General features: G+C 28.5%; 1 protein-coding gene across 1 annotated transcript in view; it reads left to right on the forward strand.

Moving 5' to 3' along the window:
• ab (BTB/POZ-zinc finger protein abrupt) overlaps nucleotides 1-14,830 on the forward strand; it is a 123,899-nt gene extending 109,069 nt beyond the window's left edge. Inside the window, exons 7-8 of the mRNA XM_075355313.1 lie at nucleotides 6,210-6,511; nucleotides 14,326-14,830. Coding sequence (XP_075211428.1) covers nucleotides 6,210-6,511; nucleotides 14,326-14,799 — 776 coding nt within the window. The 3' untranslated portion in view covers nucleotides 14,800-14,830. The remainder of the gene's footprint in view (nucleotides 1-6,209; nucleotides 6,512-14,325) is intronic.
• The last annotated feature ends 7,519 nt before the right edge of the window (nucleotides 14,831-22,349 follow it).

Raw genomic sequence — 22,349 nt, forward strand, 5'->3', positions numbered from 1 at the left:
TTCATATTTTTTGGTAAATAATTAAAAATTTTAGGTACAATATTTAAATAACATCTACAAAAATGTTACTCTTTTAGTTTAGGTAGTATTAATTTATCAGCATCCCTAAGAGGGTTTTTACAACAGAATAATTTAATTTTCCTTCTCTTTTCTTGATAAAAAGATAAATATTACTTTTAAAAAATGCAAATGTCTCATTGGTAGCAGTTTAATTCCCCCAAAAGAGGTAAAGAATGAACGCTATCTTATATTCTCAAAATTATCCCAATAAGATGCTTTTGAGCAGTGATAATACAACAAACTTTATTAAAATAAGATCTTTCCAGTGTTCAATACCGTATTTCTAATATATTCAGTACTTTCTAATATTATACATTTCTTTCGTAAGATTATTTATTTGATTTTTTCCAAGATAAATTTCATTGATCGATTGTCTAATCCAAACTCTTAACTTATTTGATTCTTTTAGTTATTTCAGATTTACAATCTAACTGCAGTACATGAGAGACTTTGATATTTCACTACTGAATTCCAGTGCATATTATCCTTTAACTAAAAATTGTAATTAGTCTTTTTAATGTTTAGTGGGATATTATTCTTATTAACACCACCTTAATTGGGTTGAATTTTCTTCCATCATTTTATCAATTTCATAAAAACTTTCCCCTTCATAATTAATAGTTGTATCATCAATTAAGGAAGTGAGACTTCCTCAAAATCTAACAAAACATTTACCATTTATTTATATTAAAAATAATATTGGCCGTGATAACGCAACTGTACAAAAACATCCATTCTCAACATCCCATTTTCACTTAAATTGCCATTCACTTCGATTTTCTAACACGTCCCTCTAAATATGATTTAAACCAGTTAAAAGTTAATCGTGTCTTTCTCACTGTCCAAAATTTATTTTTCTAGACACTGTGGTCAATTACATCAAAAGCTGTTTGTATATCAATAAAAATAGCAGCTACCTTTTCTCCCATTATTAATAGCAGTCGCCAAACAGGGCACAAAACTCAGCATTGCTTTCTCTGTAGTGAAACCTTTTCTGAATCTATAATGATTTTTATTGAAATAATTCTCTTTTTCTAAGAATTTTACTATTCTTTCTTAAGCTAAACCTTTTGAACAGTTTCTAATATTTTTGAGAAATTTGATATTAAAACAATAATTTGTATAATTACTAACATATACTCCCTATCCTCCTTTCTTAAATACTGGTAACACTATTGCTGGCTTCAATTTTATGGAAAATGGTACTTTTTCTAAACTTAGATTACAGAGATGGGCAAAATATCTTTTAAGATAAGATTAATAAAAATATCTTTATGTTAAAAAAAAGTGGTAACTCTCATTACATGGCAATCTGTTGTTAGTTATGAGTAAATAAATAAATGTAATTGTAGCCAATAAATCAGCCATCTTGATTTGTGACTCCCTATTTTATTTCATGAACATAAAACATTGTGTCTTTTCTAGGTTATAATAATAATTATTAATTAGTATCTTGAAGATGCATGTGTGATCTTCTTTAATTAAAAGGAAAAAAATGTTTATGTTGAATTAAACTTAATTAATATCTTATTTAGAAAGGGCTGGAAGCAGATTAGAGTAACAAAACACCACATTTTTTGTTGTTGGTTTTTCTTCTACTAGCAATAGAAAAAGAGCGGCTCCGACAACAAAAAGTTGAAACGAAGAAAGCCGCGGCAAAAGAAATAGCTAAAGCCAAAGCTGCTGCGTGTCAAAAGTTTTATGAAGATCTCGAATCTCCGGACGGCGGTGGGATGATCTTTAAAGTGGTGGCACAGCATCGAAACAATGCAAAAGCAATAACTTCACCTAAGTTTATTAAGGATGCAAATGGCAGGCTGCTTACTGATGACCACGACATAACGCCGGGATGGAGAGACTACTTTGATAATCTGTTGAACAAGGAGTTCCCATCTGTTGAACCGAATACCCATCCTGTGAACCCATCTTAGGCGAAGAAGTGGAAGACATAACCGAATTGGAGGTCGAAGCTGCACTGAAAGAAATGAAAAGAGGTAAAGCAGTGGGACCGGATGAAGTGCCCATAGAGCTGTGGAAGTCTGTTGGAGCAATCGGCATCCTCTTTCTCTGTATTTTGTTCAACAAAATTAAAAATGGAAGTACGATGCCTGCGGCTTTTCATCAGCGCTTCCTCTTGCCGTTCTTCAAAAACAAAGGAGACTCCAGTAAATGCGGCAGTTACAGAGGTATAAAACTACTGTCGCACACTATGAAGCTTTGGGAAAGAGTCATTAACAACTGTCTGATGAAAATTACACTGTCAAAAATTCACGTTAATCAATGTGGTTTCGTGCCTGGCAGATCAACAGTGGATGCAATTCAAGCTATGCGTATACTGGAAGAAAAGTTTAGAGACGCTGCTAGGAATTTGCATATGATATTCATAGACCTTGAGAAGGCTTTCGATCGAATGCCGTGAGATTTGATACGGACGGCATTGAGAAGTCATGGTGTTCCAGAACGATATGTTGAAATCATTGTGGACATGTATCGCGATGTGACCACAAAGGTGAGATGCATGTTAGGAACATCAACGGCTTTTCATGTGAACATGGGGGTACATCAAGGCAGCGTGCTGAGCCCACTGCTCTTTAACATTGTTATTACTTATCTGACATCGCACATCTTGGATGAATTGCTGCTGAGTGTACTTTTTGCTGACGATGTGGGTCTCGCGAGTGAAAGTGTTGCGGTGCTACAGGATGTTTTCAATCGCTGGAAATGTGCACTTGAAAGCCACGGTCTGAAGATCAGGAAATCCAAAACGGAATATATGTTCTTGCCATTCAGCGATGCACAAGCACCATCGCCTGACATTATGATCAATGGTCGAGTTATGCCGAAGTGTACAAGTTTTAAGTATCTTGGTTCTATATTGAATCAAAGAGGGGGCTGTGAGCAAGATGTGAATCATCGAAAATCACCGTGGCATGGTTGAAGTGGCAGCAGATTTCGGCTGTCTTTGCGACAAGCATATGCCTCCAAAACTTAAGGGCTGAATGTATACTACAGTGGTTAGACCAGCACTTACATATGGAGCAAAGTGTTGGTCACGACACGAGCAGTTTGATAGAGATCTCACAACAACAGAGATGAAAATGTGTCGAATGTCTCTTGGTGCGACTAAGTTGGACCACATCAGAAGCGAACGAATACGAGGCTCCCTTCAAATAAAAGAGTCAGTGGTGGAGAAAATTTCTTGAGAGCGAAACGATTGGTTCGAAAAGGTTGATTCTCAGCACCCTTCAAGTGTTACATAAAAGATAATGGCTCTTGATATCCTGCCAGTCAAGAAACGAGGAAGACCGAAGAACAGTTGGTGTAGGCAGTTGGAAGATCGACGATTGAAGCATGGCTTGACCCAGCAAAAGAGGGACGATAGAATGAACTCCAGAAAGACACTCCGTTCAATGAGACCAAATTGAATTGAAATTTTACTGCTTACCCTGGAGACTTTTGTCTCACAACAGGAATTATATATGTAATATTAGTCATTATGTATATTAATAAAGCAAGGAAGAAGAGGTTATTCTTGATCAATTAATAGTGTTTAATATGTATTATAGTTTGCAGTTTGTTTCTGTAGCATTAAATATCAAATTATTGGGTCTTAAGTCTTTTAAATGAAAACATATTAGATTAATACTTAATGACAGAAGTTATTAGAAAAATATTTAATTCCACTTTAAATATTACAAATTAATTTACTTATAGGTGTGATAAAATGTGTTTAAACATAAAATAAAAGAAAGAGACTATATTTCTAATTATAATATGAAAAATGTTTCATGTAAATATTTAAGAGCTATTGAACAACTCCTTTCAGTGGCATTAATGGTGTTTTTTTTTTTTATAAACTAATGACAAAAAAAGGAGGTTGGAACCTCTGTAGCACATATTAAAGTAGTATGTTTAATCTGTGTTATTTTTTTATTTGCTGTTTTCAACAGTATTTTTAAATTTCATATTTGGATGTACAATGTTTCTGGTTTTTATATTTTATATGAAAGATTTAGATGTTAGTTAATATCTTTGTAAATCCCATTTCTACAAGATGATTTGCAGAGGTTGATTCTGTTGTATACAGTGACTTCATTTATTCTTTGTATCTCTAATTGAATGTATGTGGTCAGCTCAATGCAATATTTAATGTAATCACTGCTATGTAATTCATATACTCCTGGATTGCTGTGTTTATCAGTGAGTGCTCTTGTGGTTTGTCATATGATCATGGGTATTTTGTTTGTGATTCTTTAAGCAACACCTTCTTTTATAAAAATATAACTGACTTTGTTTATAAAATGTTTAGTGTATGTTAGTGATAGCAATTTTCTGTAACTAGGTATGTATTTTGATATAATACAAATTAAAAGGATGTGGGTAATTAGCCAAACGTGTGACTAGTTACTTCAAATTCTTAATGGTAGTAGTAAGTTGACGTGGATGTTTAATAAGTTACATGATGTAGTATGTCTAAATGTGCTGCATGTTTATCCTATGCACAGTGGTTAGATGTATAGTGTGTTATTCAGATGACTAGGAATAGATGAAGCTATAGGTAGATTGTTGTTTAACAGAATTCTTTCCTTGTTAGTTTTAAAAATAATGTGACATGCTATTTATTTCTGGGAACTAAAAAGAATAGTTACACAGTAGGTTTGAAAAGTTTTCGAGTTAAATTTTTGTAGTCTATACAGGTACAAAATTTCATCATATTTCATCACTCCAGTCTCGAGTTATATTCAGTCGCGTATGGTATTCATGTGACCTTGTGTGAGCTCATGACATGGAACAGAGAAGTACGATAAAATTTTGTTTCAAGTTCAAAAATCTTTCGTTGAAATTTATTCTATGATACAGCAAGCACTCGGCGATAAAGCTGCATCTCTTACTACAACATTCACGTGGTAGAAGCGGTTTAAAGACGATAGAGTCGTTGGATGACAACGAACAAGAGGGGAGGCCATCAACAGCTGTTCATGATGAAAATGTTGCGAAAGTGTGCGTACTCCTGCATGAACAACCTCATCTTATCTTTCGAGCCATAGCAGAACAGTTAAACATCTGTAAAAACATGGTATGTACAATTCTAATAAAAAAATGAACTGCCGAAAGGTGTGCTTTTTTTTCGTTCCACACTTCTTAACCGAAGATCAAAAACAGGTGCTTCTTTCTTGCACTCAAGACTTCTTTGAAACTGCCGATAGTGACATGAATTGTTTGCAAACAATTGTAATTGGGGATGAAAGTTGTTACTTTATGTATGATCCGCAAATGAAGTGTTAATCTGCTGTTTGATTGAGTCCTGGAGCACAAAGACCAGCGAAAATCAGACAGCAAAATAAAGAGTAAAAATGATATGTTAATTGCATTCTTCGACTCAAAGGGTCTGATTGATCATGGATTTGGCCCAACTGGTGAAACTGTAAATTCTAAATTCTATATGGAAGTAATAAAATGTCGCATTTGTCGAATCTGACCTGAGTACCGGGATCCGGTCAGTTGGACTCTCTTGCACGATAATGCCCTAGTATACACGGGAAAGTTTTAACACGTTATTATGCCACAAATAAAATCACCATCTTATCCCACCCACCCTATTCAACTGACTTGGCTCCAGCAGACTATTTTCTGATCCCAAAACTCAAGTTGAAGATGAAAGGTCGCTTTTTTGACATTTTGGCCATCCAAAAGAGTTGCACCGAGCAGTTGAAGGCGATCCCACAAAGTAATTTCTCCAGAGCGTTTGACGGGCTCTACCAGCGCTGCAACAAGTGTATAACTAGAGAAGGGTTCTATGTAGAGGGCTGATGTGAGTAAATTAGTTTATCTTTAAACCAGTATTTTTATTTAAATTAATTCAGGAACTTTTCAGACATACTGTGTAAATTTTCAGTTGCTATATGTTTAAGTTATTTCAAGATAACATTTAAAGACCTATTTGTTACTTTTAGTTTTGTTGTATATTTAAATGCTAGAAAAATTGTTAATTTAGAGGATGTGAATGTTCTTCCAAAAAGTTGGTTATTCCTTAGTAAATGTTTGATTTTTAAGTTTAATCAATGAAGTGGTATACACATAATGAAATAAAAAAAAAAAAAGAAACTATGTTTATTATTTTTGTTTCTTTTTTCTATTTGTTTAAATAGTGTCACGAAGAGGACTTGATATGATGAGAGTTCGTGCGACTGATCCAAGGCCTTGTCCAAAATGTGGGAAAATATATCGATCTGCACATACACTGCGTACCCACCTAGAAGATAAGCACACCGTATGCCCTGGTTATAGATGCGTGTTATGTGGAACGGTGGCAAAATCACGTAACTCATTACACTCGCATATGAGTAGGCAACATCGTGGAATCAGTACTAAAGATCTACCTGTGTTACCTATGCCTTCTCCATTTGATCCAGAACTAGCATCAAGATTACTCGCCAAAGCTGGTGTAAAGGTTATTGTTATTAATCTGAAAATGTTTATGTACTAGAATATTTTCATAAATGCATGTTTATAAGCTACTATAATAGATTTGAAATCATCTTGTGGGTGAAAGTCACATGGTTTTCTCCTTTCTACTGCCTAAGATGGTTTCTCTCATTCTCCCTCCACCATGGTAATCATACAATTCTGAATTGTTTATTTTCTCTTTACAGGCCAATGTTTCGTCAACTAATCTTATATATATATTAGCAAAATATTTATTGCATTACTCTGGTGTGCATAAGAAGTTACTATTTCACATCTAAACCTTTTTTCTTATATAAGGTATTTCCCTAATTTTCCCACACGTTCAAAATTTGGAGATGTGGCCAAATTTAAATATGGACTTTAAAGCTTAAAAATTTGTAGAACTTTATACAAAATCTAAATAAATTATAATCTGAAAGTCAATATCACCTGAAATAAATTATAAGTCTTCATCACCTGATAAATCTGTCATATTTTTGTCCCTGTCATCTTGTTCATTACAGTGCATTATAAGTGGTCATCCTGCAATCCTTCTTTATGAAGAAGGTTTTATGCATGTCTTAACACATTTTCTCTAAATCATTTACTGTTATGCAGTTTATGGCATCTTCCAATAACAATTTTAAGTCATTTATTTGAATTTTTTGCTGCTACCTCACCTTTTGTCTACACCCAAATTAGCTTCATTGGGTTTTACTGGCAGTGATATGACAGTAGTCAAAGAACTTCATGCCCCATTTCTGTTGCAGTGTCATCAAGCTCATACTGTTTGTGTTTTTCTCCGTATTCATTAACAATAGATAGTAATGTGGGAATTGTGTGTGAAGGATAGTGGTATTTTCTTCTCTTCTAACCATGAAACAATTTTCACCTTTTTTGTGTTGATCAATGACACTTTCTCTTTTAAGTGTAGAATGATAGCTGGCATTTATCCATCACAATAACACAGCCTTCGTCCAAAGATCACAACAAATTTTACGAACCATTCTCAGAATTCATCACTGTTCATTGTTTCTTGGTGGAAGTCCCCAGTGTTTCAGTTGAAAATCGAGAGCACAATCTTTTATAAAACAAGTTCATTGGAACCAGCATGGCATATAATTAAATGGGATTTTTTCCCGACTGAAATCTTAAGGCCATCACTGCTTGTTGAATTCTGCCAGATCTATTTTACTGGTCAAGAATTAATTGTTTAATTTCTTCCATTTTCCTAAAAAAAATTTTACCTGAGCAAGAACAATATCAGATTTCACCATCAAAAATCTTTTGCTGTTATTACACTTGCGAAAACGGAACCCTATTTTCTTATAGTTTTCCATGTGGAATACGACCCCCGGAAATATTTTTTTTTTTTCAAAATGTCTAATTTTACTACACAACAGATATTCTCTACTGTAAAATCATTGAATGGAACAACAAACTATATCTTCATTGAAGTTGTCCAGTTCAATTACCCAGTTCGTGTGAGGAATTTTTTTCTGAGGCGATTCAAAAGAATGTTTGCATAATTCGCCTTGGGCTGATGCATTTTCATTAACTTCATGACAAACATTTTGTACAGTACACACAATACCGCACACATGGTTGTAGTCATGTCCTGTGTTGCATTAAATACCTCTTTAATAGTAGCATTAGGTTTGCTAAGCACAAGTTCTTTGAAATAATTATATACCCTACAAATAATTTTTTAGATTGCTTCTGAAGATGACAACGTTGTCATTTTAACTTACACGTTTACATAATTAAAATGATGTTACTTTCATAATTAAAGATTAGCTAAAAAAACTGCATGTCCAATTGATATAAAACCGAAAATGAAATGGTCAAAATTGTATTATAAAATTAAATTTTAATTTTATAATACAATTTTGACCTTTTAATTTTTAATTTAAAAAATGTTACACGTCACCACATATAATTTATGGTGACAAACATGATGTTAACAATATCTTAAAATAGTAAACATAGACTATATAAAATAGTTAAACCTGAATAATATAAATTATGATTATGTCAGTTTTTTATTTAACAAAAGATTTGCCTCTGTTCATGACTGTTATTCAATAAGAATACAAAAAGGAATAAACTAGTTTGATCGCAAAAGATATGGTAAAACACTTAACAGTTTTTTTAGAAGAGATAATTTTATTGCGTTCGTAAAGTACCTTAAGCGGGGTTATTGAAAAATTTGATTTCAATTTTTGTGATTTAATTGTCTACTGAAAATACTATATTTGTGTGGACTTATTAGATTTCTGATGCATAGTTAATGATGGTTGTGGTAATTTACTGGCCGTACATGTTCCACACTACTGCAGAATACAACTTGGGGGGGGGGGGATGATGAGGAAGTCATTTGATCTTCACCTGCAAGATGACTTTAAATTTATTATAATGAAAACAATTGTGCTTCTTGGACAAAGGAACTGGTCAGTACTCTGTAATTTAGCCCGTTGCACCTCTCTAGTACTTCTCAAACTTTATACATCATCTGACAGTAGCAATAGACAGATCAGACCAGTCTGTGAGAATGATAATAATATACATACGTACATACATATTACTTAATTTACTGTTTGAAGTATTGTTTTTTATTTTTTATTCCTATGTGTACAAAAGTATTAATGAAATACCCAAAGGTTTTGATGAAATCTATGATTACTTTTTCACTTGATCAGTACTAAAAAAATTATTATAATTAACCTACTAAAATTGATTTTTATTACACTGATAATTTGTCATACGTTTTGAGGGCTAGTGCAAGAGTTGTTAAAAAATTTGACTATTTCAAATCTGCTCACAAATATTCCTCAATGAGATGTATTATCCTTCTCTGCAAAGCGGTAGAGAATGATGATTGCTTCTCTATCAAATGACAATCTTATTGCAAGTTTTCAATCCAGAATGACAACATGTTATAATGAATATACACCCTTATTAGTTCATGTTCAAGAATAGGTGCATTGTGAATCCATATTTCATTGGTGACAAAATACAACCTTGTGAAATTTATAAAACATAAGTTCAAGTGCAGACTAGATATCATGGATATCAGGAATGTGTCTCAGTAATAGCTGACTGCTATTTAATGATTCACATGTCAGAAGACCAGTTTCATCAAGTATAATATTCATTTGCAGGTTTAATTCTTGTTGAATTTTCTATGCAAGGAACAATTGTCAATGTTAATAATTATAAGGAAACTAAGAAATCTTTACCCGCTACTCAAAAACAAGTGCCCAGGCAGACAATCATGTAGAATCATTCTCCTATAGTAAAGTGTATGCTTAGATGTTGGAGAAACCACTGCATGTTTTTTTATTTGAGATTATAGAATACCATGACTTATCCAGTGGACAGTCCTAATCTTATCTTCTCTAACTCGTTTAAAAAGTAAAAGGAATGTCTCATAGGAATGTGTTTTGCCAATTATAAAAAAATGAAAAAATCAAAAAATTCTTATAGAAATTGAGATTTTGGAGAATCATTAGATGAATTCATTTCCCATTAGGACAATTGTTTATCCTACTTCACCAGTCATCTAGAAAATACACACTGACATTGAATTTTTAGAAATTTCCCGTAGTTTATGTAGAAAGGTTTCAAAAGAACCGAAAGGAAATGTATAAATTACCATCAGTATTAACTTTAGACTAGGGTATTGAATTGCATCAAACTTGAAGTTAATTTCTTCTGTGAATATACAGTAATTTTCAACATCATTAAAATCATAGTCTGACAAAAATCCCTCGTTTTTATGAGAAGTTCTTTAAAAAGCTTTGACAAGCTTTAAATTACAAAGTTCAGAAAAGCCGTCTGTTTTGATCAGCTATTGTTCTAAAAAACAGCAAAATCAATGACTTGTTAGAAAGAAATATTTTGACCTCTTCATCTTATTTCTTAGGCAATAAATAAATATTCAATGATTAATGGTTAATTTAATGTTACTTTTTTTGTATTTTTAGTTAAAGGTTTGTTAATATTAATTATTATATTAACCCCATCTTCAGGTTCCTTATTGGTTCAAAAGCCAACCAAACTTTGGTTTCGGTTAAAAGATGATAATTCACTTCCAATTAACCAGGTCGGTTTAAAGTCTACACTGTGGAAGGGGTAATCTCTCATATATGAGCTGCTTAATAAAAGTTTTTCTCTGATCCACCATGCAGTAGGATCACACATTATCAAGCACAAGAATCTTACACAGAAATTATAGAGTCACTTCATGATCCCATGAAGAGTTAGTTGTTAAAATTTATAGTTTTAAATTTATTTATTTTATTTAATTTGAAAGTTCAGCTGTCATTAAATGATAGCAAACATGAAATGATTCAATTACACTTGATTCTTTTTACTTTTTTATCCATCACTACTGATTGTCACTCTTTCCTCCTTGTCACACATTTTTGCCCCTTCTCAGAATTCACTCATAACTTCATTGTTATAAATATAACCACAATATATTTATTTCATACAATCAGTGGCTGTTGGTAGCAGTGTTCTTCTACATATTACTAACCACTTTTATCTACTCCCAACTGAATGGATGGCAGAGATCATGAGATTTATAGATCATGTTATGAGATTATTGTTTGACTGGTGGGTGGTATCTGTACATGTGTTGTCTTGCTACGGTAGCCAGTTTATATTCAGTAACCATTGAGATTCAATTTTGGAATAATACTTGTATATAAAATATTTCTTTAACTTTGAATATAGAACAAGAAAATTTATTTTATGGAAACATATATTTTTTTTTTAACTAGTTAAAATGTATTTTAACTCTATAAAGCATATGAAAAAAATATATTTATCTGTATGAAACATGTACAATATGTTTATAATAAAATGATATTTTCAGTTAAACTTAAAGGAAATAGAAAAATAATACATTCTGTCTACACAAGAATCGCATTCATTAAAACATTTTTTACAACTCTTTGCTGTGTTCACAGCTTTCTTTGCCACTTAACATAGGTTACCTTGAGTAGTAAAAGTAAGAGAGGTAAAGCAAAAATATTTTCCAAACTAATGAAATTAATTATACAAAGGCAGATCATAGAGGTTATGATGTTCAACTGATTATAATATACACAATTTTATAATTTATAAGAATTTTTGATTTCTATAAAAATATATATCACCAGGTCTCTGAACTCTACATTCTTTCACACAAAACAAAGCAGTTAATTATAAAAAAATTGTAATTACAATGTTTTAAACATACGTTCAGCCCTTTTTTTCTTGTTTAACTTCTGGGACCACCGTTAGGTATTGCTTCAGAGGATGAGATAAATGTTTTGTACCTTGTGAAAATGCCACGCCTGACCGACATTCAAACCCAGAAACTCCAGATAAAAGGCTGAGGCGCTACCACTTGTGCCGTGGAAGCTAGCTTTAATTTCAACCTGATCCAATATAAGTTCACTAGATAAACCGTTCTATTTGATCTATTTAACTTAAATATTTTGCTAATAAATATTATTTTCTATTAAAGAGTCTAATGTGACAACACTGAAAAATAATTTGGAGTTACATTTATAAAAGTATTTGAAATTTAAGAAATAAAAAATAAATCTTTCTGCAGTCATAACTTCCTATTTTTCATTCTGGTGATTGTGGATTTAATTTTATGCAAATTCTTATGCTCGTGGAATTTTTTATTTTCTCTAGATTTTTCATTAAAGAAATCACTTTCATACAGTTATTTTCACTCAGCATCATAGAAACAATAACAAACTTCATTACTGTTTAATAAAGATGATTAGATGCCTGATAGTTTCACAATACCTAGAAAGTCTCAAGGTGTACCAGCATCCTTCAAGTTAACATGCTTAAAGTAAGGATGAAATGCTATGTTAGTAAGTAATTCTTGAGATAACAAATTTTTAAAAAACGTGGTGCAGTTTTACACAAGCTCTTTGAATTTTTTGTGGCTAATGGCTATAATAATTGATGCCATTTCAAAATAAAATAATCGTAGTTCTACTTATCATAATCAACTAATAGTATAAATTTGCAACATGAAAAAATAGTACTGTAATATAAAAAGAATAGTTTTATATGCTACATTTCCTTTATAAGTCAATCCAAAAATAGCATATTGGAATTTAAATAAAACTCATTTTTCTTCTTTTTTTTTATTTGTGACTTCTTCATTGTTCATGAAGTATACTAAAACCTTTATCATTGTCTTTATTTGTGATTTGTTTGAAAAGAATGTGCTTTTACATAGTCATTTTTAACACAAAGGTAGTTGAAAATTCTATGTTTATAGATATTTTACAGTATATCTATTTTTTCTAAGTTATGTTCTGTTAGTGTTAACCCATTTCAATCTTTTGAAATGTTACTCTTAAATAACCTAAACATGGCAAATTAAAGTTGAAGAAAAATCATATTTTTAACCGAGCATGTGCCAGCAGCAGTCAGCCAGTTAGATGGAAAGATTCAAAGAGACTGTAGAACAATGTCCACCTCAATTCTATACCTAAGTTAGGTTTTACTATTCCATACATACATGTATATTTCGCTAGTTCAATAATGTATAGTAAATAAAGTCACTGTTCAGTTTCTATTTAAATTATATTTTATTATATCTTAATGTTGATACATGTTTAATTTTTACTTTAATATTATATTTTATTTATTACATTGTTACTTTAATATGGGAATTAATGAGTGCGTATGATGATGATATAATGATGTGTTAATTAATACCAAACAATTTAGTAATTACTGATAATATTATAAATACCAGTTGGTCAAAGCCAACATAATATAACAACTTATTTACTTTGTATAAGTAAGAAGAATGTAACAGTTTATTTATTTATAGTAACAGATAAGATTATGCATGGGACTTAACAGAGACCATCAACAATATTCATCTCTCCACAAATGTTTGATGTTCATATTGTTTTTATGGCTTAATATTTTGACTTAAAGAAGTTTTCAAGTCGGTTCCAAAAACAGATTTATCTAGTTACAGTAAAATTGACTTGATGTCAGTTTTGACATTCTTAAAACGATCCATTATTTGATCCTTAGAAATCCATGACACATACATATCATTGGTTATATCTTTTCAGCTTGGTATATTAAAAAAATAATAATGTAATCCCTCACTTTACTGAATAATTCTAGTATAGAGTGTTTATTGTCTTGAGAATGTGTACATCGGCTTCAGCAATAACTTCTGTCTTGTATCAGGTTTCATAAGCCTACTTTGTTTTGATACCTAGCATACGTATACATTCTGGATTTATGAATACTGGCCTTTTTGTAATTCTAAGTCTTTGTAGCTTCAAAATTTTGTTTTCATTTTCTAAATTAGGAATGTAATTGGAAATTAAAAATATTAAAATTTTGAATTTACTAATTTCTATTTTGTCATGCTCTATATATATATATATACATATACATATATGTACATATAATATTTACATATATATGTATATATTATTTTTTGTCAGTTAGAATATTTTAAATACAAAAATGTTTTGTTTACTAGTTTGTTGTTAATCACATTTTGGAAATTTGAAATGTGATTTACAATTTACTGTTTACAATTGTCAGCAGTGAAACTTGCAAAAATATTTTTTTTGTAAATTATTATACATTTGAAAAGATTTATTCTTTTAAAGTTAGAAACCTGAATCTTTGTTAACATGTGTTATATACCAAGCTGCATAATTTAAGAAATTAAAAAAACATTTTTATGAGTAATTTTTATATCCCCATGTTTTAACCGAAGTGTGAATTCATTTATAACAAATGTAATTCTGTGATGTTTAGGTTTCTGCAGCAGAATTAAGAGCCAGATCTTCTCCGACAGGGCCACCTAGACGTTCTGACACAAGACTTGAATTAAAATCATCTGGGAGCAGTGTTTGTGGAGGTGATGACCCAGAAGATTTAACGGTTCACAATCATACACCGAGTGGAATGACTAGCCGTTACGGTAGTCTCGAACTACGAGCATTATCGCCACCATTGATGCCTCCTCAACCACCTAGTATCAAAGATGGTCGTGGCCCATCAACGGGATCTGCTATATTGGATACATATTTACAATTTATAGCAGAAAATACTGCAGGCCTTCAGTTAACTGCTGAACAAGCGGCTAAAATGGCTGCAAAAGTGACTGAAGAACAAAGACGCCTTGAAAATCATCATCGTATGTTAGATAGTCAAGATTCATCCGGCCCCGAAGATGATGAGTACAGTGATGAAGAAGAACCACAACCTGAACCCATTAAAGCCGAGTGAATTTATAAAATAAGTTGTTAAGAATGTAATTAAAATATTATAAATACTTTCTGAAAAAAACTAACAATTGAGCATTTGCCTTTTACATTTTTATTTTGTAATGATCATTAGTACAATTAAGTGGAGATAAACAAATAGACTTATTAAAGTGTGATAGACAAATCTTCAATTAAATAATCTTTTGGAACATTTTGTAAAATTTCATTGATTTAGACAAATTTTAACAATAATAGATATAAAAATGATAGTAATAATAGTTGATAATATATAATTTTTATCGTTCCAAAAATTTTCACATTAATATTTTTTTTTTTAAACAGTGGTTATTTCAGTTAATTCTACATTTTTATTTTAGAATTTAAAAAACTATACGACTTAGCGCATTAAGGTAGATTGTTTCAAGTTCATTGCACACTGCATGCAAATGATACCTTCTGAAAGTATGTAAAAAATTTTGTAATATATACTAATAAAGTGAAATCACTTTTTTTTTTTTAACTAGGTAATGTTATTATTAATTTTATCAGTATTTTTTTTTTTTATTTTGTAATGATTATAAAATGTTAAGATACAGTACAAAATTATGTTTAAAAAATTAATAATTTATAGTCAAAAATTTATTGTTCAAATTTGTCTTTTCATGAACTACAGTTCATGAATTTTTTTTATTGTTATATTTAAGAAAAAAAAATATATATATTAGAGAAAGTAAGATTATGTTAATATAAGATTATTATTATTAATAATCAGTGGTAAATTATGTTGTTTATATATTATATATTTAATTAAGAAATGTAATGTTTATGTTAGAATTAAGATTTATTATATTTTATCAATAATTTTATTATTATTATTTTTTGTGTTATTATCATCTCTTTGAGTAACCTGTGGTGATCCCTAGAGATTATATAGTTTCTATTGTTATGAACATTTTAATTTAAAAAAAAAACTAGTTTTTTTATAAGTTGTTACATTATAATGTATGAAAATAGACTACCTCATTCAGCAATTAATTAATTAGTAATATTGATCATAAAACATAATTATTACAATTATTATGAAATTATCACTATTATTATTATTAATTTTATTACATATATATATATACTGTATATTGTTATCACTGAATATTATGTTATAATAATTTTCTACTCCGATGATCTACCTCTTTGTAACAGACCACCCAGGTAATGAAAAGAATCTTCCCTTAGTAAAAGAATTAAAAAGTAGACAATAGATTATAATATAATACATATTTATAAAATATATGTGTATATATATATATTTACATGAATATAAATATACTCAGATATACATAAAAATATATTAAAATAAAAATAAGTACATATATTATAAGAAAGAGAAAATTTATAGAAATATATTTATTTATACAATATTAATTACAAGACAATACTCATGTAATTGTTATTATTATTATTATTTAGTATAATAATAATAATAATAAATGTTGTTTTTCCTATATATATATATATACATTTTTTTTTTTTTTGCAAACATGAGAATTTTTTATTATGTTTATATGTTATTAAAATAATTTATTTCTATTTATATACATTACAAAATGCAAGTAATGAATATAATATTAATTTATTCACAGATGCAATATATTCATAATATATTTTAATGTATCAAATAAAACTTGCAATATTTATTTTTAAAGAAATAGCCGTTATAATTAATAGTTAAGGTATTATTATTTTTTATCTTTGTGATTTTCCAGGTGCTTCACTTACACAAGACCTACTTCCTGTTTGCTTAATAATTTTTATTTTTCTCTGATTGATTTTGGAGTAATTTAACATAATTATGTTTAAATATTTATTCCATACAATATTTTTTTAAATAGAATACAATAAACGACTATCTAAAATTATAAGATATTCTGTTTTTCAAATTTAATTCTGCTATCATTAAACTAAATTTACATAAATTTTTTTTTGCAATTCAAATTCTTTAAATTTTTAATTGCTTTGCTAGAAGGTGGTAGCAAATAATCACAGTGGATAATTAGATTCAGAAAGTGCAAAAGCATCAGATTTAGGATGCTGTTTGTTATTTCATTTAATAAACAAGATATTTCTTATTTTTTATTCATTCACACAAAAATTAGCATTAGCATGTACTGCTTATTTCAGAATTAATTTCTCTATAGGTCTTCTTAGATTCTGTTAAACATTCTGATACCCTCTGTTTAAACATTCATGCATTATATTGTAATCAAACTAATTTGATTTTAATTAAGTTTTGTCCAAATTTCTTCATATATGAGGTCTGTTCAAAAAATAACCAAACCTTTTTAATTACACACCAATGAAGATATTTAGTGACGTGCAGTTGGCAGTATTGTGTTTGCATAATCTCCTCTGTAGCCACATGTTCTTGGATTGTTGATATCGTGTTTAGTTTTTGTGTTATTGTTGTTTGAGTACATGTTTAAGTGTTAGTAGCGATTTTTGTAATATGCGATTTTTTGATGATGGAACTTTTATCTCATTGTCAGAGCCATAAACCCAGCTTTCGTCTCCCATTATGATCTTTTGTATGAATGTTTCCTCATCATCAGCTTGTTTAAGAAGTTGCTGGCAATTGTCCACTTGATGTTCTTTCTGCTGTTCAATCATCAAACAAGGAATAAACTTTGCTGCAACTAGATGCATGTTCAATTTTTAAGTCAAAACGTCATGGCATGATCCACTCGAGTTGCTAACCCTTTTTGCAAATTCTCTGACAGTCAGTCGGCAATTTGCACTCACCAGATCATTGATTTTCTGAACGTGTATGTCATAAGTTAAAATTGAAGGCCTTCTTGGTTGAGGGTCATCTTCAATTGACTGATGACTACTTTTAAATCGTGAAAACCATTCACAGCATTGCATATGACCTAGAGCATCATCTCCATAAGCTTGTTTCAAAACTTTAAAAGTTTCTGTGAAAGTTTTCCCAAGTTTCATGCAAAATCTTATGTTGTATTGTTGCTCCTGAAAAACGCACATTACAAACACCTAAACACGTTGCACTCAAATAACAATAACACAAAAACTAAACAAGATATAAACAATCCAAGAACAGTGGTTACAGAGGAGGTTATGCTAAACACAATGCTGCCAACCACATGTGACTAAATATCTCTTTTGACACATAATTAAAAACATTTGGTTATTTTTTGAACAGACCTCATATTTCAATGAATTTAAACTTTTTTATATTAAACTCATTTCTAATCTCATTATTTTGTGTTTTAATCAGTTTAATCCAACCCTTAAAATTACAGATGCTACTTCCTAAAACGTTCTGGTTATAATGAAAAAATTTTAAGAGGTTATAGTTTGTCTTGCTTATACAATTTAATTATTAGAACCCTTGACTGAATATACAGTACCAGTCTTGTGCATTTGATCGATGTTTATTATATGAATCTACCTACCTTTCTACTTTAGGTGCTTTATAAACTATTTTATAAATAGTTCCTGTAAATTATTTTAGTCTTGACTGGATCTTTTTAACAGTTTATTTAATTGAACCCTTCACTTGCATAAGTCTTTGTAGTATACACAGTGAAGTAAGTCTGAGCAACTAATTGTTTATGTTTTTCTTTTTTTCTTTTAATCATTTTATATTACATAATTACAATATATACATAATTATAAATACATATACATAAATATACATAATTACATAATGTTTCAAAAACTCTTTCCTACAATCTTTTTCTTCTTTTTTTTAAGCACTGATTCATAGAGTATTTAGGAAATATCAAGAGCAAAAAGAGGCAAACATAGTACAGAACAAACATGTTCTCAAAGAGAAAGGATGAAAAAATATCAGAGCCAATAAACAAAGTGTAAAGTGAAGTTGTTTTACATATTTGTAAATATATTTGGTCTATGTAAGTGAACACCACCATATTACACCTCAGGCCTATGTTACAATTATTATTTTTAAATAGTATTTTATTTTATACAGACATGTTTATTATTATTATTACAGATATATTTATTATTATTATTACAAAAAGAAAAAAAAAATTTAATCTATAGAGCTCACAGTACCTGTAATATAATAGAATATATAACATAATAATTCCTGTCATAATACTCATATAAACTAGAAATACATTTAATTATTGCAGCTTGCCATGTGTATTAAATTATTGACTTAAAATACGGTATAATAATACAATAATTTCAAAGATTTCAATAAGATGTTGATACTTAAATAATCGTTATATGATTCATTAGTTGTAATATAAAATAACATTTTCTGTGCTCAACACTGTGATTTCATAATGGCAGTTTGTTTTTAACGTGAACTACCTCTGTATTGTTTGAACTTTTATCATTTTTGTTATTCCAAGAGTTATTTTTTAATAATATTTTATTCCATTATCTCTACCTCATTATTACTTATTATTATGAGAATAAATATTCCTCAAACTCAATAGTATTACTATTAACTATATATTAATATATTATTATGTAGAAAATGTATTTAATTATTATATTTTATTATTATTTTTATTACATTATTTTCTCTTCCATATCTACCTCATATATCAGTTTTATTTTTTATATATTAGTTTTATTCCTTTTTTCATTAATTCTATTCTTTAATTTTACTTACATTTTATTACAGTTTACATTATTATAATAAATAGTATTTTAGTTCTGCATTTTGTTCCAGATTTTTTTTTTAATGAAAATTGCTGAATGTATGTGTATATTTCTTTTACATTTAATTTAGATTTCTTTTTTTATAAAAGTTAATTTAAGTTATAAAATCCTAATTTAATTATTACATTTTTTAACTTGTTATTCAGGTATTTATTTTAATATGAAAATACTTTATCCATGACATTTTTACTCGCATATTCTTTTTTATTTTAATGCATGTATTTTGATGTTAGTTTTTCATATTATATATATATATATATATATATATGTATATAGAATCTGTTATTTTCTGAAAATCATGACAATTTTTTTTTCTTGCTCTCTAATTATATTAAACATTTATTTCAGTTAGTAATTATTAAATTAAATATATATTAGAACTTTTTTCTGGCTTTTTTTAAAAATAGTTCTGTTCTCTGTTATTGATATTACTTTAAAAAAATTATTAATAATAGGATACATGTTTTGATAAGCTTTTTTTTTATTCTCTATTTCAGGATCTCCTTAATATATTAAATATGTTTATACATTCTTTCTAATTTTACATTTGTGAAAGCATTTTTTTTTTCAGAATAATATTTTTAAAGAAATTATATTTGGCATTAAACTAATAAATTATAGATTGCATATCATTTTTTTCTTGGATGATTTCAGGAATGAAATTTAGCAATAAAATATCTTTTCTGATTACAGTAAAATTTGGGGAAAATTGATTTGAGAAACAAAATAAAGATTTAGTGGAAGATTTATCAGGTTTGTTTTTAAAAATTAGTTTCATTAAATCATAATTATTCAGTTTATCAATGCTATATCTAATTTAGTTTGAAATTATAATTATTTTCAAATTACAGTTATTAATATTACAATTATTTTAAAATTTGAAAATATATTTTAATTAACAATTATAAAAAGATATGTAGGTAAAAATTAATTGAAATTATTCGTTCTATAAAAAAGCTAATTTTTTATTTATTACCAAAATGCTTTTAAGCACATATTATATAATTTATCAAAGAGGCATTTGGATTTTAATAAAATGACTGAAAATTAAAAATTAAATTTATATCTACATTATTTTCCTTTTTTATAATATAGGATTGGTATGAAATAAATAGTGCCTTTTTGGTAAATGACAATCTTCAAAAAAGAAATATTTCTGAACCAGTAATGTCCTTTTTTAACTTTCCATGTAATTTGTGATTATAAGAACTATGATTATTATCTGGATATTCCCATCTTTCTATATAATATTCTTCCATTTCTTTAATTAAGTTTCTGTCTTCTAGTATTCAGAGGTAATGGATAGAAATCATAACGTTTGGTTCTACTTTCTTAATTACTTTATTCCTTCCATGTTTACATACGCATTTTATTTTTTATTAATTTATTTTTTTAATTTTTTATTCAACTGAAATAATTCTTAGTTTTCTTCCTTTTATTTGCTTAATTGCATTTTGTGTGTGTGTGTGTGTGTGTGTGTGTGCTTTCTTTAAATAAATAAATTGCATTTTTAACAATCCATTTTTTCGTCAGATATAAAATATTCAATATTGATTTATATGAATACTAATATTATCTAATTGAAATAATAATCAGCCCTCTTCCAGTGGTAATCTTTTTTCATTCAAAAATAATTTTGTGTAGTTTTAAAATCAATGTGCTTCCAAATGGTAAATATTCTGTTTACAAAAGCATTTTTTTTTGTTTTTAATTTTTTTTGTAAACTTATTATTAAAAATAAGAAGTAACAGATATTTCTTTGGCTACTTTTCTTCTTTGCTCTTCGTGGTTTATTTATTTTGTTGTGGTTACTTGTTAGATTTTTTATTCTATTAATGTTGTTCATTTTTGGTATGTTTCATTTGAGAGGATTTATAAATTGTGTTTTTTTATCAACTAAATTATAGTTTCAATAATTAGTTTATCACCCTTGTTTTATTTGAAATGTGAAGTCATTTATTGTTGATCTTTAAATTTTAGGTATATATGGTTTTAAATTGTTTTGTTTATTGGATTTTTTTAATTGACAGTTATTGATTTAATCATGAATTATAAATACACTGTTAGATTTATTTTTTTTTTTTTTGTATTAAAAATCATGTATGGATTTTCATCTACCATTGTTTTAGTACATTATCTATTTATACATTTTTGTAGAAACATTTTTTTTTTCTTTATGTTGAGGAGTATGTATTTATAGATGTCATATTTACATTTTTATTGTTATGCTCAAATTTTACTTAAAGTGTGGTTATAGATTTTTTTTACATTTTCATTTGTAAAATCATGACATCCAAAACTCTATAGATCCATCATTTTCATTATGGTTTTAGTCAATAAACATTTCATCTGCGTTTATTATTACTATTATTATTATTATTATTTTATAGGTATTACTGTATATGTCGTACATCTTGATTCTGTATAATTTTTATGTTTATTATTATTTTTTTAATATAAAATATAAATGTAGTTTGTAAATAGAGTTTTTGTTATAATAATTGTTATTATATCAGTCCTGTTATAATACTCATTTAGTTTTTAAGTTTTATTTTTCATTTTTAGTACTTCATAATAAAGTTTAATTCTGTTGTGCCATAATATCTTTTTTTGCATTATTATTATTTGTTATTCATGCTCATTATTTGTTTGTAGGAGGTTTAATAATAATATCTGACAACAGTAATTATTATGTAGGTTTATTGTTTTTTAATAATTAGCATTATTGCTATCTGTGTATTTCATTAATTTATATATTATTTCTGTTCATTTATACTGCTACTGTTTTTGTTACTTTCTTTCACAAAAATGTGAGAAAATCTTTTATCAGTCACATAATTATTTATTATTGTTATAATG

The sequence above is a fragment of the Lycorma delicatula genome, chromosome 2, assembly GCF_047948215.1.
Source record: "Lycorma delicatula isolate Av1 chromosome 2, ASM4794821v1, whole genome shotgun sequence".
Classification (NCBI taxonomy): domain Eukaryota; kingdom Metazoa; phylum Arthropoda; class Insecta; order Hemiptera; family Fulgoridae; genus Lycorma; species Lycorma delicatula.